The sequence below is a fragment of the Manis javanica genome, chromosome 8 (genome assembly GCF_040802235.1).
Source record: "Manis javanica isolate MJ-LG chromosome 8, MJ_LKY, whole genome shotgun sequence".
NCBI lineage: Eukaryota > Metazoa > Chordata > Mammalia > Pholidota > Manidae > Manis > Manis javanica.
The window spans coordinates 62,734,720-62,752,534 of NC_133163.1; the positions used below are offsets into that span (position 1 = coordinate 62,734,720).

General features: G+C 36.4%; 1 protein-coding gene across 7 annotated transcripts in view; it reads left to right on the top strand.

Annotated features, from left to right (window-relative positions):
- RALGAPA1 (Ral GTPase activating protein catalytic subunit alpha 1) overlaps window positions 1-17,815 on the top strand; it is a 266,532-nt gene that overhangs the window by 200,183 nt on the left and 48,534 nt on the right. For all 7 annotated transcript variants that reach the window (XM_073211346.1, XM_073211345.1, XM_073211347.1 and 4 more), the window contains 2 exons: window positions 9,460-9,583; window positions 17,330-17,485. In XM_073211346.1, the coding sequence (XP_073067447.1) occupies window positions 9,460-9,583; window positions 17,330-17,485 (280 nt within the window). The remainder of the gene's footprint in view (window positions 1-9,459; window positions 9,584-17,329; window positions 17,486-17,815) is intronic.

The window sequence follows — 17,815 nt, forward strand, 5'->3', positions numbered from 1 at the left end:
CTTTCTTTGCTATGATTTTATTTTCTCTGGTGACATCTGTTTAGCCTTAGGAGTGCTCCCATCTAGAGCAGTCCCTCTACAATAGCCTGTAGAGGAGGTTTGTGGGAGGCAAATTTCCTCAACTTTTGCTTGTCTGGGAATTGTTTAATCCCTCCTTCATATTTAAATGATAATCTTGCTGGATACAGTATCCTTGGTTCAAGGCCCTTCTGTTTCATTGCATTAAATATATCATGCCATTCTCTTCTGGCCTGTAAGGTTTCTGTTGAGAAGTCTGATGATAGCCTGATGGGTTTTCCTTTGTACGTGACTTTTTTTCTCTCTCTGGCTGTCTTTAATACTCTGTGCTTGTCTTTGATCTTTGCCATTTTAATTTTTATGTGTCTTGGTGTTGTCCTCCTTGGGTCCCTTGTGTTGGGAGTTCTGTGTGCTTCCGTAGTCTGAGAGACTATTTCCTCCCCCAGTTTGGAGAAGTTTTCAGCAATTATTTCTCCAAAGACATTTTATACCCCTTTTTCTCTCTCTTCTTCTTCTGGTACCCCAAAATGTGGATATTGTTCCTTTTGGATTGGTCACACAGTTCTCTTAATATTGTTTCATTCCTGGAGATCCTTTTGTCTCTCTCTGCCTCAGCTTCTCTGTGTTCCTGTTCTCTGATTTCTATTCCATTAATGGCCTCTTGCATCTCATCCATTCTGCTTTTAAGTCCTTCCAGAGATTTTTTTATTTCTGTATTCTCCCTCCCAACTTTATCCATTAACTCTTGCATTTTTCTCTGCAGCTCCATCAGCATGGTTATGACCTTTATTTTGAATTCTTTTTCAGGAAGATTGGTTAAATCTATCTCCCCAGGTTCCTTCTCAGGTGTTGTCTGCACTATTTTGGACTGTATCAAATTCTTCTGCCTTTTCATGACAATAAAGGTAGTCGTGGGGCAGTTGGCACATATGTCAGCTAGGAGAATAAAGTCCCTACTTGATTGTTGGTCCCCTTCCTTCCTTGTGAGAACGGCGATCGCTAGTGGCTTGTGCTGGGCAGCTGCGCACTGACGGTTCTCTGAGACTGGCCCAGCAGCTGCGGACGCAGCTCTGTGCAGTTACTGTAGGCTTGGCCGCTCTCAGGCTGCTGCTCCGCTATGGCGGGGCGTGCCGGAGGGGGAACGGACTGCAGACTGTTTATTGCCATGAGGGGCCTCAGAGCTGCGCTGCCTCCCAGGGGGTTGGAGCACCTGGATTTCCCCAGGGTTCCCAGCTGCTATGTTGAGTGTGCTGGAATGCTTCCATCCAGCTGTGAGGCCCTTGTCCGTTTAAGACTTTCAAAGAGCACTCACTTTTCTTTTGTCCCTGGGGCACCAGCTGCAGGGACCCGCTTGCAGGTTTTACTGTTCTGATTCCCTCGTATCCAGCACACCTCGCACTGTGTGTGTCTACACTCCCCGTGCGGATGGTGAGGGCTGTCTATTTAGCAGTCCTGGGCTCCCTCTCCCTCCCCGCTCTGACTCCTTTCCTCCCACTGGGGAGGTGGGGTGAGGGGCTCTCGGGTCCCACTGGGCCATGGCTTGTATCTTACCCCCTTCATGAGGTGCTGGGTTCTCACAGATGCGGATGTAGCCTGGCTGTTGTACTGTATCTCTGGTCTCTCTTTTAGGACTAATTGTATTTGTTTTATTTTCAAAAATATGTATAGTTTTGGAAGATTTCTGCTGAACTACTCATGCTGCCATCTTGGCTCCTCCTCGGTAGTGCATTCTTGATTGGAGATTTTTTTCCTTTCAGTACTTTGACTATATCATGCCTGCAAAATTTCTGCTGAAAAATCAATTTATAGTCTTAAAGATATTCCTGTATACATAACTACTTTTTAGGTTCTGTCTTTATCTGTAACTTTTGCCATTTTAATTGTTTCTTGGTTTGGCTCTCTTTAGGCTCTTCTTGGTTGGGGCTCTTTGTATTTCCTGGACTTGGGTGTCTGTTTCCTTCTCAAGGTTAGGTTAGTTTTTACAGGTGTTATTTCTTCAAATAAGTTTCATGTCTCTGTCTTTCTTTCATCCTTCCTTCCTTCCTCCCTTCCTCCCTCCCTCCCTCCCTCTTTGTCACTCTCTCTCCTTCTCTGTTCCCTTTCTTTCTACTTCCCCTTCTGAGACACTTATAATGCTAATTTAGTATTTCTGATGTTGTCCCAGAGGCCCTTTAATCTTTCTTATCTTATTTAAGTACCTCATATTCTAGGTCATTGATCCATTCTGCATCCTCTAACCTACCACTGATTCCCTCCAATTTATCTTCCATTTAAATTTTTTTATTCTTCAGCTCTGATTGGTTCTTTTTTATATTTTCATTTTGTTGACAATATCATTGAATTCATCTGTTCTTCCAAGTTTGGTGAGAATCTTTATGACCATCTTGAACTCTTCTTGAATCTTCTTGAACTCTTTTATTAGGTAGATTGCTTATATCCATTTCATTTAGTTCTTCCTTTTAGGTTTCACCTTATTTGGTTTGAAAAATATTCCTCTGTCTCCTCTGACTTAATGTTTGTCTCTAGGTATTAAGTAGGTCAGCTATGTCACATGGTCTTGAAGGTAGTATTCTTATGTAGACGTCATCCTGTGGGGCCCAGCAACACGATCTGTCTGGTAACCAGAACCAGGTATTCCAAGGGTGTTTCCTGTGTGGACTGGATGTGCTCTCCTGCTGTGACTGGACTGAGACTATTGCAGGTCCACTGATGGGCAGGGCTGGCCCCTGGCACAAGTGGCTAAGAAGCCTGGTTACAGCTGCTGTAGGCATGCTGGTAGGTGGGGTTAGCACCCAATGTTGCTGGCTAGGACTTGCAGGAGTGCTGATGGGTGGGGCTGTTCCCCAATCCCCACTCTAAGTCAGGAGTTGCTTTGGAGTGGTGCAGGTCTGGCTGAGGCTGCCTGCTGGGTGTGACAGGGCAGGAGCCTCTTTGGAGGAGCTCCTGCTGGGGCAGGCAAGTTGTGTGGGGCAAGTCACAGGGCAACACTGGGATGGGCAAGCAGTGCCAGCAGGGTAGGTAGAGAGTGTAAGAACTGGCGCCCACCAGTGTCAGGCCACATAGGTTGAAGGATGACAAGAAAATTGTGCCTGCAAGTGCTGCCATTCCTGGATAAAGTTCCTACTTATTCCTGCCTCTCTGGCATATGCCCTAAAATTAGACAGTAAATCTTCACATATGGCTCAGGTGCTTTTCAAACTGCTGGCTCTATGCTGGGTTTTATAGGGAGGAAAACTGTGTGAGAGCCCTTTAATAGTGGACTTTCAGTTCCTGTAGTCCTCTGGCTCTACTAGAATAAGCCTTACCAATTTTCAAAACCAGACTTTACTGGGGCTCATCTTCCTGGTAAGATCCCCAGCTCAGGGGATGCCCAGTGTGAGACTTGTACCCCTTGCTCCCTCTGAGGGAGCCTCTGCATCTGTGATATGGGTCACCAGTCCAGGAGTTTGGTTCCTGATTGAGTTTATGTCATAATCATTATGTCAGTTCTTTCTTAGTTCTTTTAGTTTCCCTGCTCCCAACCTCTTGACTCACGTCCTTTTTACTTTGTAAGAGAATTTTAACAACTCTGAGTAGTCTGTATGCTCTTGGGTCCTGACTCTTCCCCATTTAGACAATCCTCACCACCAGAATAATCTTTCTAAAGTAAAATTACAGTTTTATTCTTTAATAACTTCCCAGTTCCTAACCAAACCTTAGTCTAGAACTCCGGCCATTAATACCAGCTCAACTTGGCTCTTCATGGTTCTTTGTATCACCTTATACTTTTCTACTTCTTGGCTCCTGCTAAACTGCTTCTGTTCTCACATATACCTTGAATGTATGAGGGACATGTTAATTGAGATAGCATAGATTCCTTTTGATACTATACATCAAATGAACACATGACATTTGTTTGCTTTTTTAAAATAATTAAATAAAGAACACAACATATTTTTCCCAATACAATGGGTTCAAATAAAAATTCATTCTGATTATGTGACAGCAAGACAACTCTTGAGCTTCTTAAGCCAAGAAACCCAGAACAAACCTGATGATTACTTGTGTGGAAGACTAGGGAGGAAAAAAAAATCAAAAGTTACTTTGTTTATATATTTTACCTCCCTACACCATTTATACATCCTTTATTATCTTTGACTAGATTAGCTGGTTCCTGGTCCTTATGGTTAAACCAGATGGTTAAATTTTTAAATTTCAAATCTCAAAATGATTTGTATTATTATTTCTATTACACTGTATATACATGAATTTCAGAAGTTCTCAGCCTAGATTTCACTATGAACTTTATAATAGTAAACTCATACATAGTATTTTGCCAGTACTACTGCATGTATTTTTAGAGAATATTTGTGCTTGCAAATTCAATGATTTCAGTTTTTCTAATACTTTTGCCTCATATTCCTTATTGAGGTACATATTAATCTAATGGCAATATAGCAAATAGTTTAGCAACAGTAATAGAAAAATAAGGATTAAAATTTGACATAAAAGGACAGCTGAACTCTTTTTATAAATTGTAGGGAGAACATAGGCAATATAAAGGTAATTTTTTTTTTGCATTTTAAAGATTTATGTTCTCTTTTTTCCTATACAGCACATATATTTCTCTCAACTTCTAGATTTATACAGTATTAAGTGAACATTTCTATCCAGTTCTTTCCAATTTCATAAATTATGATTTATGTATTGTAATAAATAGTCCTTTTCGTAGAAAAGTAAGAACACTGAGAAGTTCCCTTTCTGCCAGAATCAGAATTTACACATACTAGATCATGCTTCAAAGTTAATTTCTTAACAGCTTTTTTGAAATATAATTCATATGCCATAGAATTCACTCATTTAAAGTGTACATATTTTTAGTATATTCACATGGTTGTGCAACTCTCACAATAATCTCATTTTGGAATATTTTATTCCTTTCAAAAAGAAACCCCATACTCATTATAAGGTCACTCCCCATTAATCCCAAACATCACCCCCTAATTACCCAGCTTTAGATAACTCTAATCTACTTTCTGTCTTTATCATTTTGCCTATTCTGGACATTTCTTATGAAAGAAATCAAATAATATATGGTCCTTTGTGGCAGGTTCCTTAGCATAATATTTTCAGAGTTGATCCCATATTGCAGCATACCTCAGCACTTCATTTCTCTTTATTGCCTAATAATATTCCATTGTGTGAGTATATTACATTTTGTTTATCCATTCACCATGCACATTTGGGTTGGTTCCACTTTGGGGATACTACAAATAATGCTGCTGTGAACATATATGTACAATTTTATATGTGGGCATTTTATACTTTTATAAGCTTTTTTAAATAATATTTTTATAGCTTTAGACTTACATTTAGATCTATGATCATTTTGATTTAATTTTATATTTGAGGTAAGACTCCAACTTTATTCTTTTGCATGTTCATGTCCAGTTGCTCCAGCACCATCTGCTGAAAGCTATTCTTTTCCCCCATTGAATTGTCTTGGTACCATCAACAAAAAGAAATTGATAACAAATACAAGGGTTCATTTCTGGACCAAGGATTCTATGTCAAATAGATCTGTATGTTTATTCTTATGCCAGTACCATAGTACATTGATTGCTATAGCTTTGTAGCAAGTTTCTAAGTGGGGAATTATGAGTCCTCCAACTTTGTTCTTTTTCAAGACTATAAGACTATTTTGGCTATTCTGGATTTTTCCCATCTTCTTGTGAATTTTAGGATCATCATGTAAATTTCTACAAAAGCTTAGATTTTGATAGGGATTACATTAAGTTTCTGGATCAATTTGGGGAGTAGTTAATCTTAGCAAATATTAAGGTTTTTGATCCATGAATGTGGGTGTATTTTTAAGATCTTTAATTTTTTTTACAATGTTTTATAGTTTTCAAGGTATACATTTTGTACTTTTGTTAAACATTTACTTAAGTATTTTATTATTTTTGATTCTATTTTAAAAGGAGTTTTCTTAATTTTGTTAGTTCTGATTGTCATTGCTAGTGTTTAGAAGTACAGTTGATTTTTGTTGATATTGTATCCTGAACCCTTGCTGAACTCATTGGTTAGCTGTAATAGCTTTTTAGTGAATTCCTTAGGCTTTTCTGTATAAAAAATCATCTCACCTGCAAGTGGAGGTAGTTTTACTTCTTTCTTTTCAGTCAAATTACTAATTTAATCCCTTATTAATGATCTGTCAGATAGTCTGTTTCTTCTTGAGTTGGTTTTAGTAATTTATGTCTTTCTAGGAATTTGTCCATTTAATCTAATCTCTCATTTGTTGCATACAATTTTTCATAGTATTCCCTTATAATTTTTTTTATTTCTGTAAGGTATATATGATGTCTCTTCTTTCATTCCTGATTTTATAATTTGAGTATTCTGTTTTTTGTGGGGTTTTTTTGCTCAGTCTAGCTATAGGATATCAATTTTGTTTATCATCTCAACAGAACCAATTTTTGGTTTCATTGATTTTTCTCTATTGTTTTTCTACTTCAGTTCATTCATTTTCACTTTAGTCTTTACTATTTCCTTCCATCTACTTGCTTGAATTGCCCTCCTTTTTCTACTTTTTTCTAAGGTGGAAGGTTTTATTACTGATGTGAGATCTCCTCTTTCTTAATATAGGCATTTACATCCATAAGTTCACCAATGAGAATTGCTTTACCTGCATGCCATTAGTTTTGGTATGGTATGTTTTCTTTTCCATTCATCTCTAAGTATGTTGTAATTTCACTTGAGATTTATACTTCGATTCATTGGTTATTTAGGAGTACATTGTTTCATCTCCATATATGTGTGAATTTCCCATATTTTCTTCTTTACTGATTTTCTACTTTCATTCCATGTGATGTGGTTCAAAAAATACTTTGATTTCAGTCTCTTCAGATTTATTGAGGCCTATTTTATGGCCTACGAGATGGTCTATCCTAAAAGATGTTCCATGTATTGAGAAGAATGTTTTCTGTTACTTTTGGGTGAAATGTTCTATAGATGTCTAATTAGTCTAGTTGGTTTATACTATTATTCAGGTCTATGTCCTTGTTGTTTTAAAGTCTGATGTTAGTGTAATTGCTCAGCTCTTTTGGTTACTTTGCACAGTATCTTTTTCCATTTCTTTTACTTTGAAAATTATGTGTATCTTTGAATCAAAAGTGCATTGTTGGCTATTGTTTGCTTGGTCCTTTGTATATTTCTAATGACTTGTCTAAACTAATCCTGCAAAGTCTATTTCCCCACTACGTGTAGCCTCTGATTTTGCTCCTCAAAAATTTTTTTAATGTTTTTTTATCTTTTAGCCTGGCTATCAAAGGGTCTCCCCTGAGTTGACAAAATCTACTTATTAATAAAAATTTGTGCTTTAGCTCCCCCTGCAACCAGTGAGCTTTTTATCCTTTACTGTGAATATGTTTGTGATTTGAAGGCTGCTATCACAAGAATTGAGAGTATTTACATTTTTTTTGGCCCATGTTCACCCAGGGACTAGTAGCTTGGAGTTTTGTTCTCTGATTCTCCAGAGAGGACACAGCAGTGGGCATGTGCAGTCTTCCAGACTACCTTAGATGACTGGATGTTGTTTTTTGGTCATGACTTCCTGGGAGTTGACCCTGACTTCAAGCTGACTATTGTTCAGCACCAGTGAGGTTTTTCCCATGTGTTGTTAAGTCTGTGTGGCTTGGAAAATGCTTTCATGTCTGTCCTCCATCTTACTGTGATGCATCTGTGTGGGCAAAGTAGTACATGTGCATGGGCTTCTTGACGGTGTGCCCAGGAGGGTTCTTGTCAGTCTATTCCTGCTTCTCTCTATTCAAACTTCTGGTGGTTATTCTGTTTTGCTTTTGTCATGGAGCTGCTAGCTTCTCTTAATGGCTTTCCACCAAGATTTCCTTTGTTTTTGACTACACCCTTAAGCATGGAGTTCTCTAACCTTTGTTCCAAAATAAAACCATTCCTTTCAGGTAGGGTTGCAGCTGAGTTCTTGGTTCTTAATGACCTTTCTTTCACCCAGGGCAGAACCCATCTGCCACTGTACCTGAGCTGGGGTGGGAGACCAGCTTTACTGGAGTGGCACCCTCACTCTGCAAGTGGGCACTTGGGGAGGGATTGGCCATTCCTCATCTTAACTTGTCTCTCCTGGTGTGAAACTTCCATGCTATAGTAAGCTAAAGTGGTGAAGACTGAGACATACTCAGCCTTTGGCACCTAGTTTCTGTCATAAGAGAGGTAGCTGCATGAATTGAAGGAGACCTGGTTTTCTTGGCCATAGCTGCCTGGAATAGAGCTTCTGCAACATGGGGCTGAAGAGGATGAGAAGCATAGTGAGAAGCCTGCCTCTCCCAGGCAGAATCTTATTTCCAGACCAGAAATTGGAGGGGAAAGGGAACCATGATCTTGGCCTGAATGGAGTGCCTAGGGTAAACCTTCCATAATAGGGAGTGAAGGAGTGGGGTAAGGGAGCATGTCGTGTCTCAAATGTCAAAGACTCTCTCTGAATTTATCCTAATGATACATCAATTATTTTAATGATATATTGAATACACCAAAAGTTGCCTACGTGTTCACCACCTAAAATAAAATATTATCATTAGTGAAAGCAGGTAAAATACCTTTGTTTCTGATTTTAAGTATGTGACTTGAAGGCTGCTATCACAAGTTGCTGATTTTGAAACCTACAATATGACTTGACATCTTCTTCAAGATGTATAGGAGAATCTGGCTGTCTAAATAAACTTCTAATATTTAATAATTATTGGATGTGGTTTATTTTTTAATCCCTACAAGTATAGTAGTGGAAACATTTCTTGTGATCATAATATTTGTTAGGCCATGCATTGTTAAATCAACCTAGAACAAATGTAGTGTGCCCTAGTTAGCTTGGAAAGCCAAATTTCATACAAGAAATTGGCTTTTGTGAACATTTTTTATTTTAGAGAGAACTAAAAATGTCTAATGATTTATCAGTTACTCCATACAGTTTTACAAGATTGTGGTTCCATTTTTTATTCTATATTATAAGTACTTTGAAGAAATGGATCGTTTCCACTGAACTTTGTACTACTTAATTTTATTCCTAAAACACAATCCAGCCACATCACATAATAGGCAGTTGTTTTTTTTAGATGCTTCATGCATTCATACATGTCTTTCCTGGTATTCTTTCTCTTCTTCATTTATCAAATCTTACATACCTTCTCTTTTTAAGTTTCTCTCTTCAGTCAGAAGTACATGTCTTATGTTCCTATAGCAGAAATTTGTCACCTTTCTGACAAATTTTTTTTTGTATTTACTTTTTTTTTTAATGTACTTACCTCCCTCTGTCAATTGTAAGATTTAATTTGCTTTTACCATTTTATTGTCACATAACTTGTACATGGAACTTAATTATTGGATGAATGAATAGATAAATTAATGATTTAATGAGCGGAATAATCTTTTGTTTTACAGCCGAGAGACACACAAGATTGCAGTATTTTATATTGCTGAAGGACAAGAAGACAAACATTCTATTCTCACCAATACAGGAGGAAGTCAAGCATATGAAGATTTTGTAGCTGGTCTTGGTTGGGAGGTATTTATTGTTTTTAAATTATGCCCAATGTCATTTTATTTCTGTTTGGAAGTTGTGGTTTTCTTTTTCTCTTTAGCTTATTTTAGAAGCATTATTTTTGGATACTCAACAGCTTGTTGTTATTGCTACATTATATGCCATCTACATAGACAGCAGCAGTTGGAACCCTGATACTGTTTTATGAGTCAGGGAGTACTAGAGCCATAGGTTTAGAAGATGTGGATTTTCCTCACAGCTGTGACTGCTAGACTAGTGGTCTTCAAACTAAGATAGGAAAAAAAATGTAGAATTTTGGAATGAGTTCAAATTTAAGTTGCTCTAACTTAAAATAGATTGTTATATTCATAGGATGTTATATGTGAATCTCACAGCTATATCAAGGCCTAGATCCATGTTGGCATGGTTAGATTTGAGGAGATTAGTTTGTTGATCCTCAAGTTTATTAAAATTAATGCCTGAGAACCCTTCTGTAGTCTCTTGCCTCTCCTTTCCCACTCTTCAACTTTGTAAAAGAAAGTCATACCATTTACACACCTGAGTCCTACACTGCCCCAGAAGGTTTGGCACCCTCGCAAAATAAGTTCATCCGAGAGGGTATGTTCCTGAGAGAGAGTCTCTGACAACACAGCAAGAAATACTGAAAGGTGCTGCTCTTTTGCTACCTGGACACCAACTCATGGCAAGGTTTCTGTACCAAACCTGCCTTAGAATTAAAACTCAGAAGCAAGGTATTTGTCATAGAGATGTATATTAATTAATGTTTATTTAAATGACAAATGAAGTACCAGACATGTTCTGACAAAAAATGAATTTGATTTGTCCTTAAATTAATAGCAGACGTTTGTATATATTACATCAACCAAGTCTGTAGCTCTAAGATTTTGATGAAAATATATTTAAAGCACATATATATATAACATAGTACACTGGAAATTCATATCTTTGCAACAGTTAAACTTATGATAAAAATGTCATCATTGTCAGTTTAATACATAGTTTCTTGAAATTCTTGTAGAGTTACATGAGCAAACTTGTTAAACACTGCTGTGCTAGACTATAATTAAGCTTCTAGAGAGCTTTTTCTTTTAAAAAGGCATTCTAATGCCTTGTACAGTATCCAGTACATAGGCCTTTAGCATTCAGTATATGTTTTCATGGCTTACCTAACCTGCTATTTCACTTTGAGTTATTTGAGTTCTCTGGGCCTGTTTACTTCTTTATCAACAGTAATTTACTTTTTTACCTAATAGGTATGATGTGTAGTTTAGTTGAGATAATGTATGTGAGGGTGCTTTTGAAAGTATAAAGAAACATTGTAAATAGATTTGCTGTTAAAAAAAAAAACAGAAAAGTATTAGTAAAAGTAAGGAACATTTGAAAAAAGAAACAAATTAGGAGTATTCACACTTCCTGATTTCAAAACTTAGTACAAAGCAACACTAATCATGCAGTGTAGTCCTTGCACCAAGGATAGACATACCAGTCAGTGAGACAGCATTTAGATTCCAGAAATAAACCCACAAATCTATATGGTCAACTGATTTTTGACAAGAATGCCAAGAGCATCCATTGGAGAAACAATAGTCGTTTCAACAAATAGTGCTCAAGTAATTGAATAGCCACATGCAAAATAATGAAGTTAGACTCTTACCTCACACTATATACAAAAATTAACTCAGATGGATCATAGTCCTAAATGTAAAAGCTAAAACTATAAAACTCTAGGAAGATAACATAGGAGTAAATATTCATGACCTTGGATTTTAGCAAAGGATTTTTTTTTCAGCTTTATTGAGGTATACTTGACAAAGGGGATTCTAAAAACACTAAAAACATGAGTAAAGGAAAAATAAATAAATAAATAGGACTTCATCAAATTTTAAACTTTTCTGCTTCAAAGGATACCATCAACAAAGTGAAAAGAAAACAGCCCACAGAATTGGAGAAAGTAGTTGCAAATCATATATGTCATAAGGGGTTTCTATCAAAAATATATAAAGAACTCATACAAATCAATAACTAGAAAGCACCCAGTTTAAAAATTAGGACCTGAATAAACGTTTCTCCAAAAAAGTTACACAAATGACCAGTAAGCACATGAAAGGATACTTGTCATAATTATCTCTAAGAGAAATGCAAATCAAAACCACAATAAGATACTCTATACCCATTAGGGTGGCTGGAATTACAGTCAAATAATAACTGTTGGTTAGTATTTGGAAGAATCTGAACCCTAATAAAGTGCTAGCAGGAGTGTGAAACAAGGCAAACACTGTGGGAAACAATCTGACAGCTCATCAGACAGTAAAACATTAAATTATCATGTGGCCAGAAATTCCACTCTTAGTTACATACCCAAGAGAAATGGAAACATATGTCTGTAACAGCATTATTCAGAATAGGCAAAAGGTGTCCATCTATGTATGAATGGATAAACAAAAGGTGGTATATCCGTATAATAGAATGTTATTTAGCCATGTAAAGTAACAAAGTAATGATATGTGCCACAATGTGATATACCTTGAAAACATGCTAAATGAAAGAAACCAGTCACAAAGACCATGCATTATGGTCCATTTATGTGAAGTATTCACAGTAGGTGTATATAATATAGTTATAGAAAGTAGGTTAGTGGTTGCTTAGGGCTGACTGGGGGGATGAGGGAAGATCAAGGTGACAGCTAAAGGATATTGGCCCTCTTTTTGAAGTGATGAAATGTTCTAAAATTGACTGTCAGTTACATTTTTGACAATTCACTTATCCATGAATATGCTAAAATCTAAATTCTGAAAACTTCTAACAACTGAACACAAATCTCAAAAGCATCCATGAAAAACTATACCTTAAGTTGTAAAGTGGGAACTTTTGCTTCTGGGAAGATCAAGTAGACATACTCTCCCTATTCTTCACACTAAATAGAACAAAAATCCTGAACATTACTATGTAAAACAAATATAAGAAGACTTTAAAAGGTGAAGAGAAAAAGTCATATAGGAACTTTGACACCAAGGAATGACCTAATGGTGAGTTCTCAGGGTTTTCTTTTTGCTTCATGTATTTTCTTTTTGCTTGGAGCTGAAGAAGCTAGCAGCCTAGAAACATCAACAAATACAGACCAAAAGAACCCCAAGAAAAGCCCACTATTTCTAGCCAAAGAACCAGGAAACGAGCAACGTAGAAAGAGAGAAAACATTTAGACAATAAGTACTCTACTCAAGCCAAACACCACAGATTATAAACACTGACTCCCATCCTCACCCCTGAAAGCAAAGGTCAGTTAGGAAGCCTAGACTTCCACCCTCACAAGACTGTAACGAGAGGCATCCCCAGCACCACACTGGAGCAGGATCAGTATCAGAGAAGACCAGGTAGCAAGCTGAGACCTTCATCTCTACAAGCTGGTAACAAGTCCCCCCATCTAAAACCCCACACCACAGTGTCCGTAGAGACTAAATGAGGAACCAGAATTCTATCCCCGTCCAACAGTAATGAGGTGCCCCTCACCCTCTCCACTGGGGAGGTCAGAGGAGGCCTGTTACCATCACCCAGCAACCACCCCTACCACTGTATCGGTGGACTCTACATAGGAAGCCAGAGCTCCTACCTCTACCTAGTAGTAATGAGGATCTCCTCTCTGAAGGTGTCAATGAAGAATGAAGGTTCAGTGGGAAAGCTGTACTTCTACCTCCACCTAGCCATAGTGAGGCAGCACTGCCTCTGCTTCTTGATAGAGCTGTTGCAGTAACAGCCAGCTAGAACAGAAGGTTTAAATAAGATTCATAGTCTCATAACATGATATGAAAATGTCCAGGCTTTGATCAAGAATTATACGAAGAACTAGGAAGGTTTGAACTGAATGAAAAGCAGACAGTAGATGCCAATACCAAGATGCAAAGATGTTAAAAGTGGCCATAATATAAATGCTTCAACAAGTAATTAGAAATATGGTTAAAACAATTGAAAAATAGAAAGTCTCAGCAAAAGAAATGAAAGATACAAAGAAGAGCTAAATGGAAATTTTAGAACTGAAAATGCAGTAACTGAAGTAAAAAGCTTAGTAGACGCACCCAGCAACAGAGTAAGGTGGATATGGAGGTACAAAGAAAGAATCAGTAAACAGGAAGATAGAATAGGAAAAATTAGTCTGAACAGCAGAGAGTGAATAGATTAAAGACAATGAACATAACATCAGGGACCTGTGGTACTGTGACAGAAGATCTAACAGTCCTGGTATCTGAGTCCCAGAAGGAGAGGAGGAAGAGGTTGGGTGTGAAAATTACTACAAGAAATAATGTTAAAAACTTCCCAAATTTGGCAAGAGAAATAAAGTTAATAAAGGTAGAGATAGAAGAAGCTATGTGAAACCCAAACAGGAGAAATCAAAAGTAACTGACACTTAAGAAATATCATAACTAAACTTCTAAAAACTAAACACAAATCTCAAAAGCATCCATGAAAAATTTTATCTCATCTATAAAAGGAAAATATTAGAATGATAGTGAATTTCCATCAGAAACTATGGTGGTCATAGGAAGTGACATAGTATTTTTCAAATGTTGAAAGAAAAAAATAATGTCAACCCAGAATTGGTTGCTATAGCTAGCAAAGGAATGAAGCAAAACATTCTCAGATAAAGGAAAACTTAAAGAACCTGTTGCCAGCAGACCTTCCCTAACAGAACCACTAAAAGTTCTATTAACAGGAAGGAAATGATAGAAGGAAACTTGGAACATTTTAAGAGCATGCCAAGAAAAAATACAGGTAAATACACTAGGCTTTAGTTCTCTTGAGTTTTCTTAATTATGTTTGATCGTTGATACAAAAGTGATTTCATTGTCTGATGTGTTTCTAAATGTAATGCCATGCAAATATTCATGGAAATTATAAACGGGAGGGTAAAGGGGCATAAAATATGGTAGAGTTTCTATATTTTACCCAAACCGGTAAAATGACAACATCAGGAGACTGTAATAAATTACGCACATAAACTACAATACCAAGAGCAACCACCAAGGAAGTATACCAAAAATTACATTCAAAAAATAATAGAAAGATAAATAAAAATGGAATTGTAGAAGATGTTCAAGTAACCTATAAGAGGCAGGAAAACTAAAACAGATAAATGAAAACCAAAGAAAAGAGAAAGAAAAATATAAAGTGGCAGGCTTAACCTCTAACATATCAATGAAAAAGAAAGTAAAGGATGGAAAAGTTGTATCACGTAAACATTAATCAAAGGAAAGCCAGAGTGGCTACATTAATATTAGATATGGTAGACTTTAGAGCAAAGAAATTTACCAGAGATGGGGACATTATGTATTTATAAAGGGGTCAGTCCACCAAGAAGACATAGCAATCCTAAATGTGTGTGCAGCAAACAATAGAACTACAAAATATGTGCAACAAAGCTGACAGAACTGAAAGAAGAAATAGACAAATCCACAAGTATAGATGGAGACTTCAAAAACTGAAAGAACTAGACAAAATCAGCTACCTTGTAGAACTTAACAAAACCCTCAGCCAACAGTGTCTAATTGACATTTATGATGTAACACTCCACCCAGCAACATCAGAGTACATACTCTTTTCAAGTGCCTATGGAACATATACCAAGATAGACCACATATTAGGTTATAAAACCAACCTCAGCAAATTTAAAATCATTAATCATACATTATGTTCTTCAACCACAGTGGGGTGAAATTTGAAATCATTAACAGAAAGACAACAGGAAAATGTCCGAACTCGGAAAAGTTATGTACTATATAATTCCATTTTTATAACATTCTTGAAATAACAGTTTTAGAAATGACAAAGAGATTAGTGATAGCCAGGGGTTTAAGAGGGGGTAGGGTAGGAGGGACGTGGGTGTGGCTCATGTAATAGGGCAACGGGGGGTGGGGGGACCTTGTAATGAAGATGTTCTCTGTTAACCGTATTAGTGTCAGTATGCTGGTGGTAATGCAGTTCTGCTTTGGGAGTATCTGGCTAAAGAGTACTTGGGAATCTCTTACTGTTTCTGAAAACTTCATGAGATTCTACAGTCATCTACAGATAAAAAGTTTAATTAAAAATGAGATTAACAAGTGTTACAAAAGTGTTTACAGCAAAGGAACACTAAACTGAGACTTTCTCCTTTACATAATTAGAGAATTGACTTGAAAATAATTTTCTCACACTAAAAACAGAACAAGAAATCTACACTAATACACCACTTTTCACGTATCAGAGTTCACAATGTTTGATAATGTATTGAGTTTGAGGGAAACAGGCATACTCATACACTGTTGATGATAATCTGTGGAGAACAATTTGGTAGTGGGTTTCAAAATTAAAAGTTTACATGCCCTTTAACTTACAGTTCCATTTTTGACTATTTGTCCTACATATCTTTCACAAATGCAACATGATATGTTCAGTGTTATTCACTGCACCGTTAACTAATAGCAAAAGATTGGAAACAGCCTGAATATGCTTCAAGTAGGGGACTAGTTAAATTATTGTACATCAAAAAAATGGACTTCTGTGGAGCCACGAAAAAGAGAGAGAAGACGCTTTACTTACAAATAAGTATTTCTCAAGGTACTTTAAGTGCAAAACAAGGTGAAGAACCTTTTATATGCATGCTGTGTCAGAACATTTAGTGTGAGAAAGTACACATACAGAGAATAATTTTAATGACATATACAGAGAACATTGTGGGAAGGATACTTTAAATTGCTTTCTGGAAGAAAATGAGTAGCTAGAGAGATGTAGAAGCAAGAATTTTGGTGTACTTTTGAATTTTTAATTATATGAATGTATTACTAAGTCAAAAAAATAAATTTTAAATATGTAAGTGACTGAGACAATCTTATAGTGATGGCATAAAAACCAATTTGTTATTCATATATTCAGCCATTCTTAACTGATAAGATAGTTGATGTATCTTCAGTTCACATGGTGTAGAAATTTGTTTTTATTATTTTCCACACTATCAATCAGATTTTATTGTTTAAAAGCTTATGCATAAGAGGTTTCTGTGAGTGGAGAAAAGAAGCAATGTTTAAATCTTTTTTTCTTTCCAATATTCCTTAATTTTCTACAGTGAACAAAAGTTCCTGGCTTCTCTGTATAGCACAAATCCAGGGAATATCATCTAATGCAGTAACTCCAGTATTAGCATTTATTATGTTTACAATCAGGGAAAAATGTTTAAAAATTTTTGCACAGATTAATTTGTAGTTTTCTTAGTACACTGGAAATGTAATTCTGTGGTGTTTTTTTTCTGGGCTATGATAGGTACTAATAATTAGGAAGCCAGTTCTGATGAATAAGTACAACACATCTAATCAATCATTTTATCAAAATGACATTAACTATTTTAACTGTTCTCCAAATAATTTCCATTCTTGATTTTTGCCACTTGATTTTTACTCTCTGGCCTTTGTGTCCCTCCACATCCTTAACAATTTACTATTAACATCTAGAAGCCCAACAAAAGATGCATAGTGCACAGCAGTTGATTTATTTCCTAATTAACTTCTACTAATTAGGGATCCTCAAATACTGAGAAAAAATACCAATGTAAACAGAGCAGCTCTAACTAATAATTCTGGATCAAGCATTGTTTGATGCCATGTGAAAGACTTTGTCCCCCATGTTTTTTGCAAATTGAGAAACTTAAGTTTGAGTTACTTTTTTCAGTAGTAAGTTTTTGAATTTTGTTTAGTTGATTAACATTATATGCCTCTTCGTTGCTTCTAGGTAAATCTTACAAACCACTGTGGTTTTATGGGAGGACTACAAAAAAACAAAAGCACTGGATTGACCACGCCATATTTTGCTACCTCTACAGTAGAAGTAATATTTCATGTATCAACAAGAATGCCTTCTGATTCTGATGATTCTTTGACCAAAAAAGTAAGTGCTGAGGAAAAAAGGGCTCAGAGTTAAAATCCTATTAATAAAGAGAATTCACACCCAAAGTATGTAAGTAAAGCATTATTTCTGAGTACTTCACTCTTCACCCAGTACTGTGTTCAGAAACAGGATTGTTATAGAACACACTGTTTTCCTTAGTGATATGATTGAAGGTTAATTTTAAAGGATTTGCCCTCAAGAAAATGGGGATATGACAAATTGCAAAACTTTTGTATATGTTCAAACTGGTGAAATTTATTTCAAGTCCCTTCACATATGGATAGATACAATGTTTGTATTGATTGGGGAAAGAAAAAAAATAAAATGTAG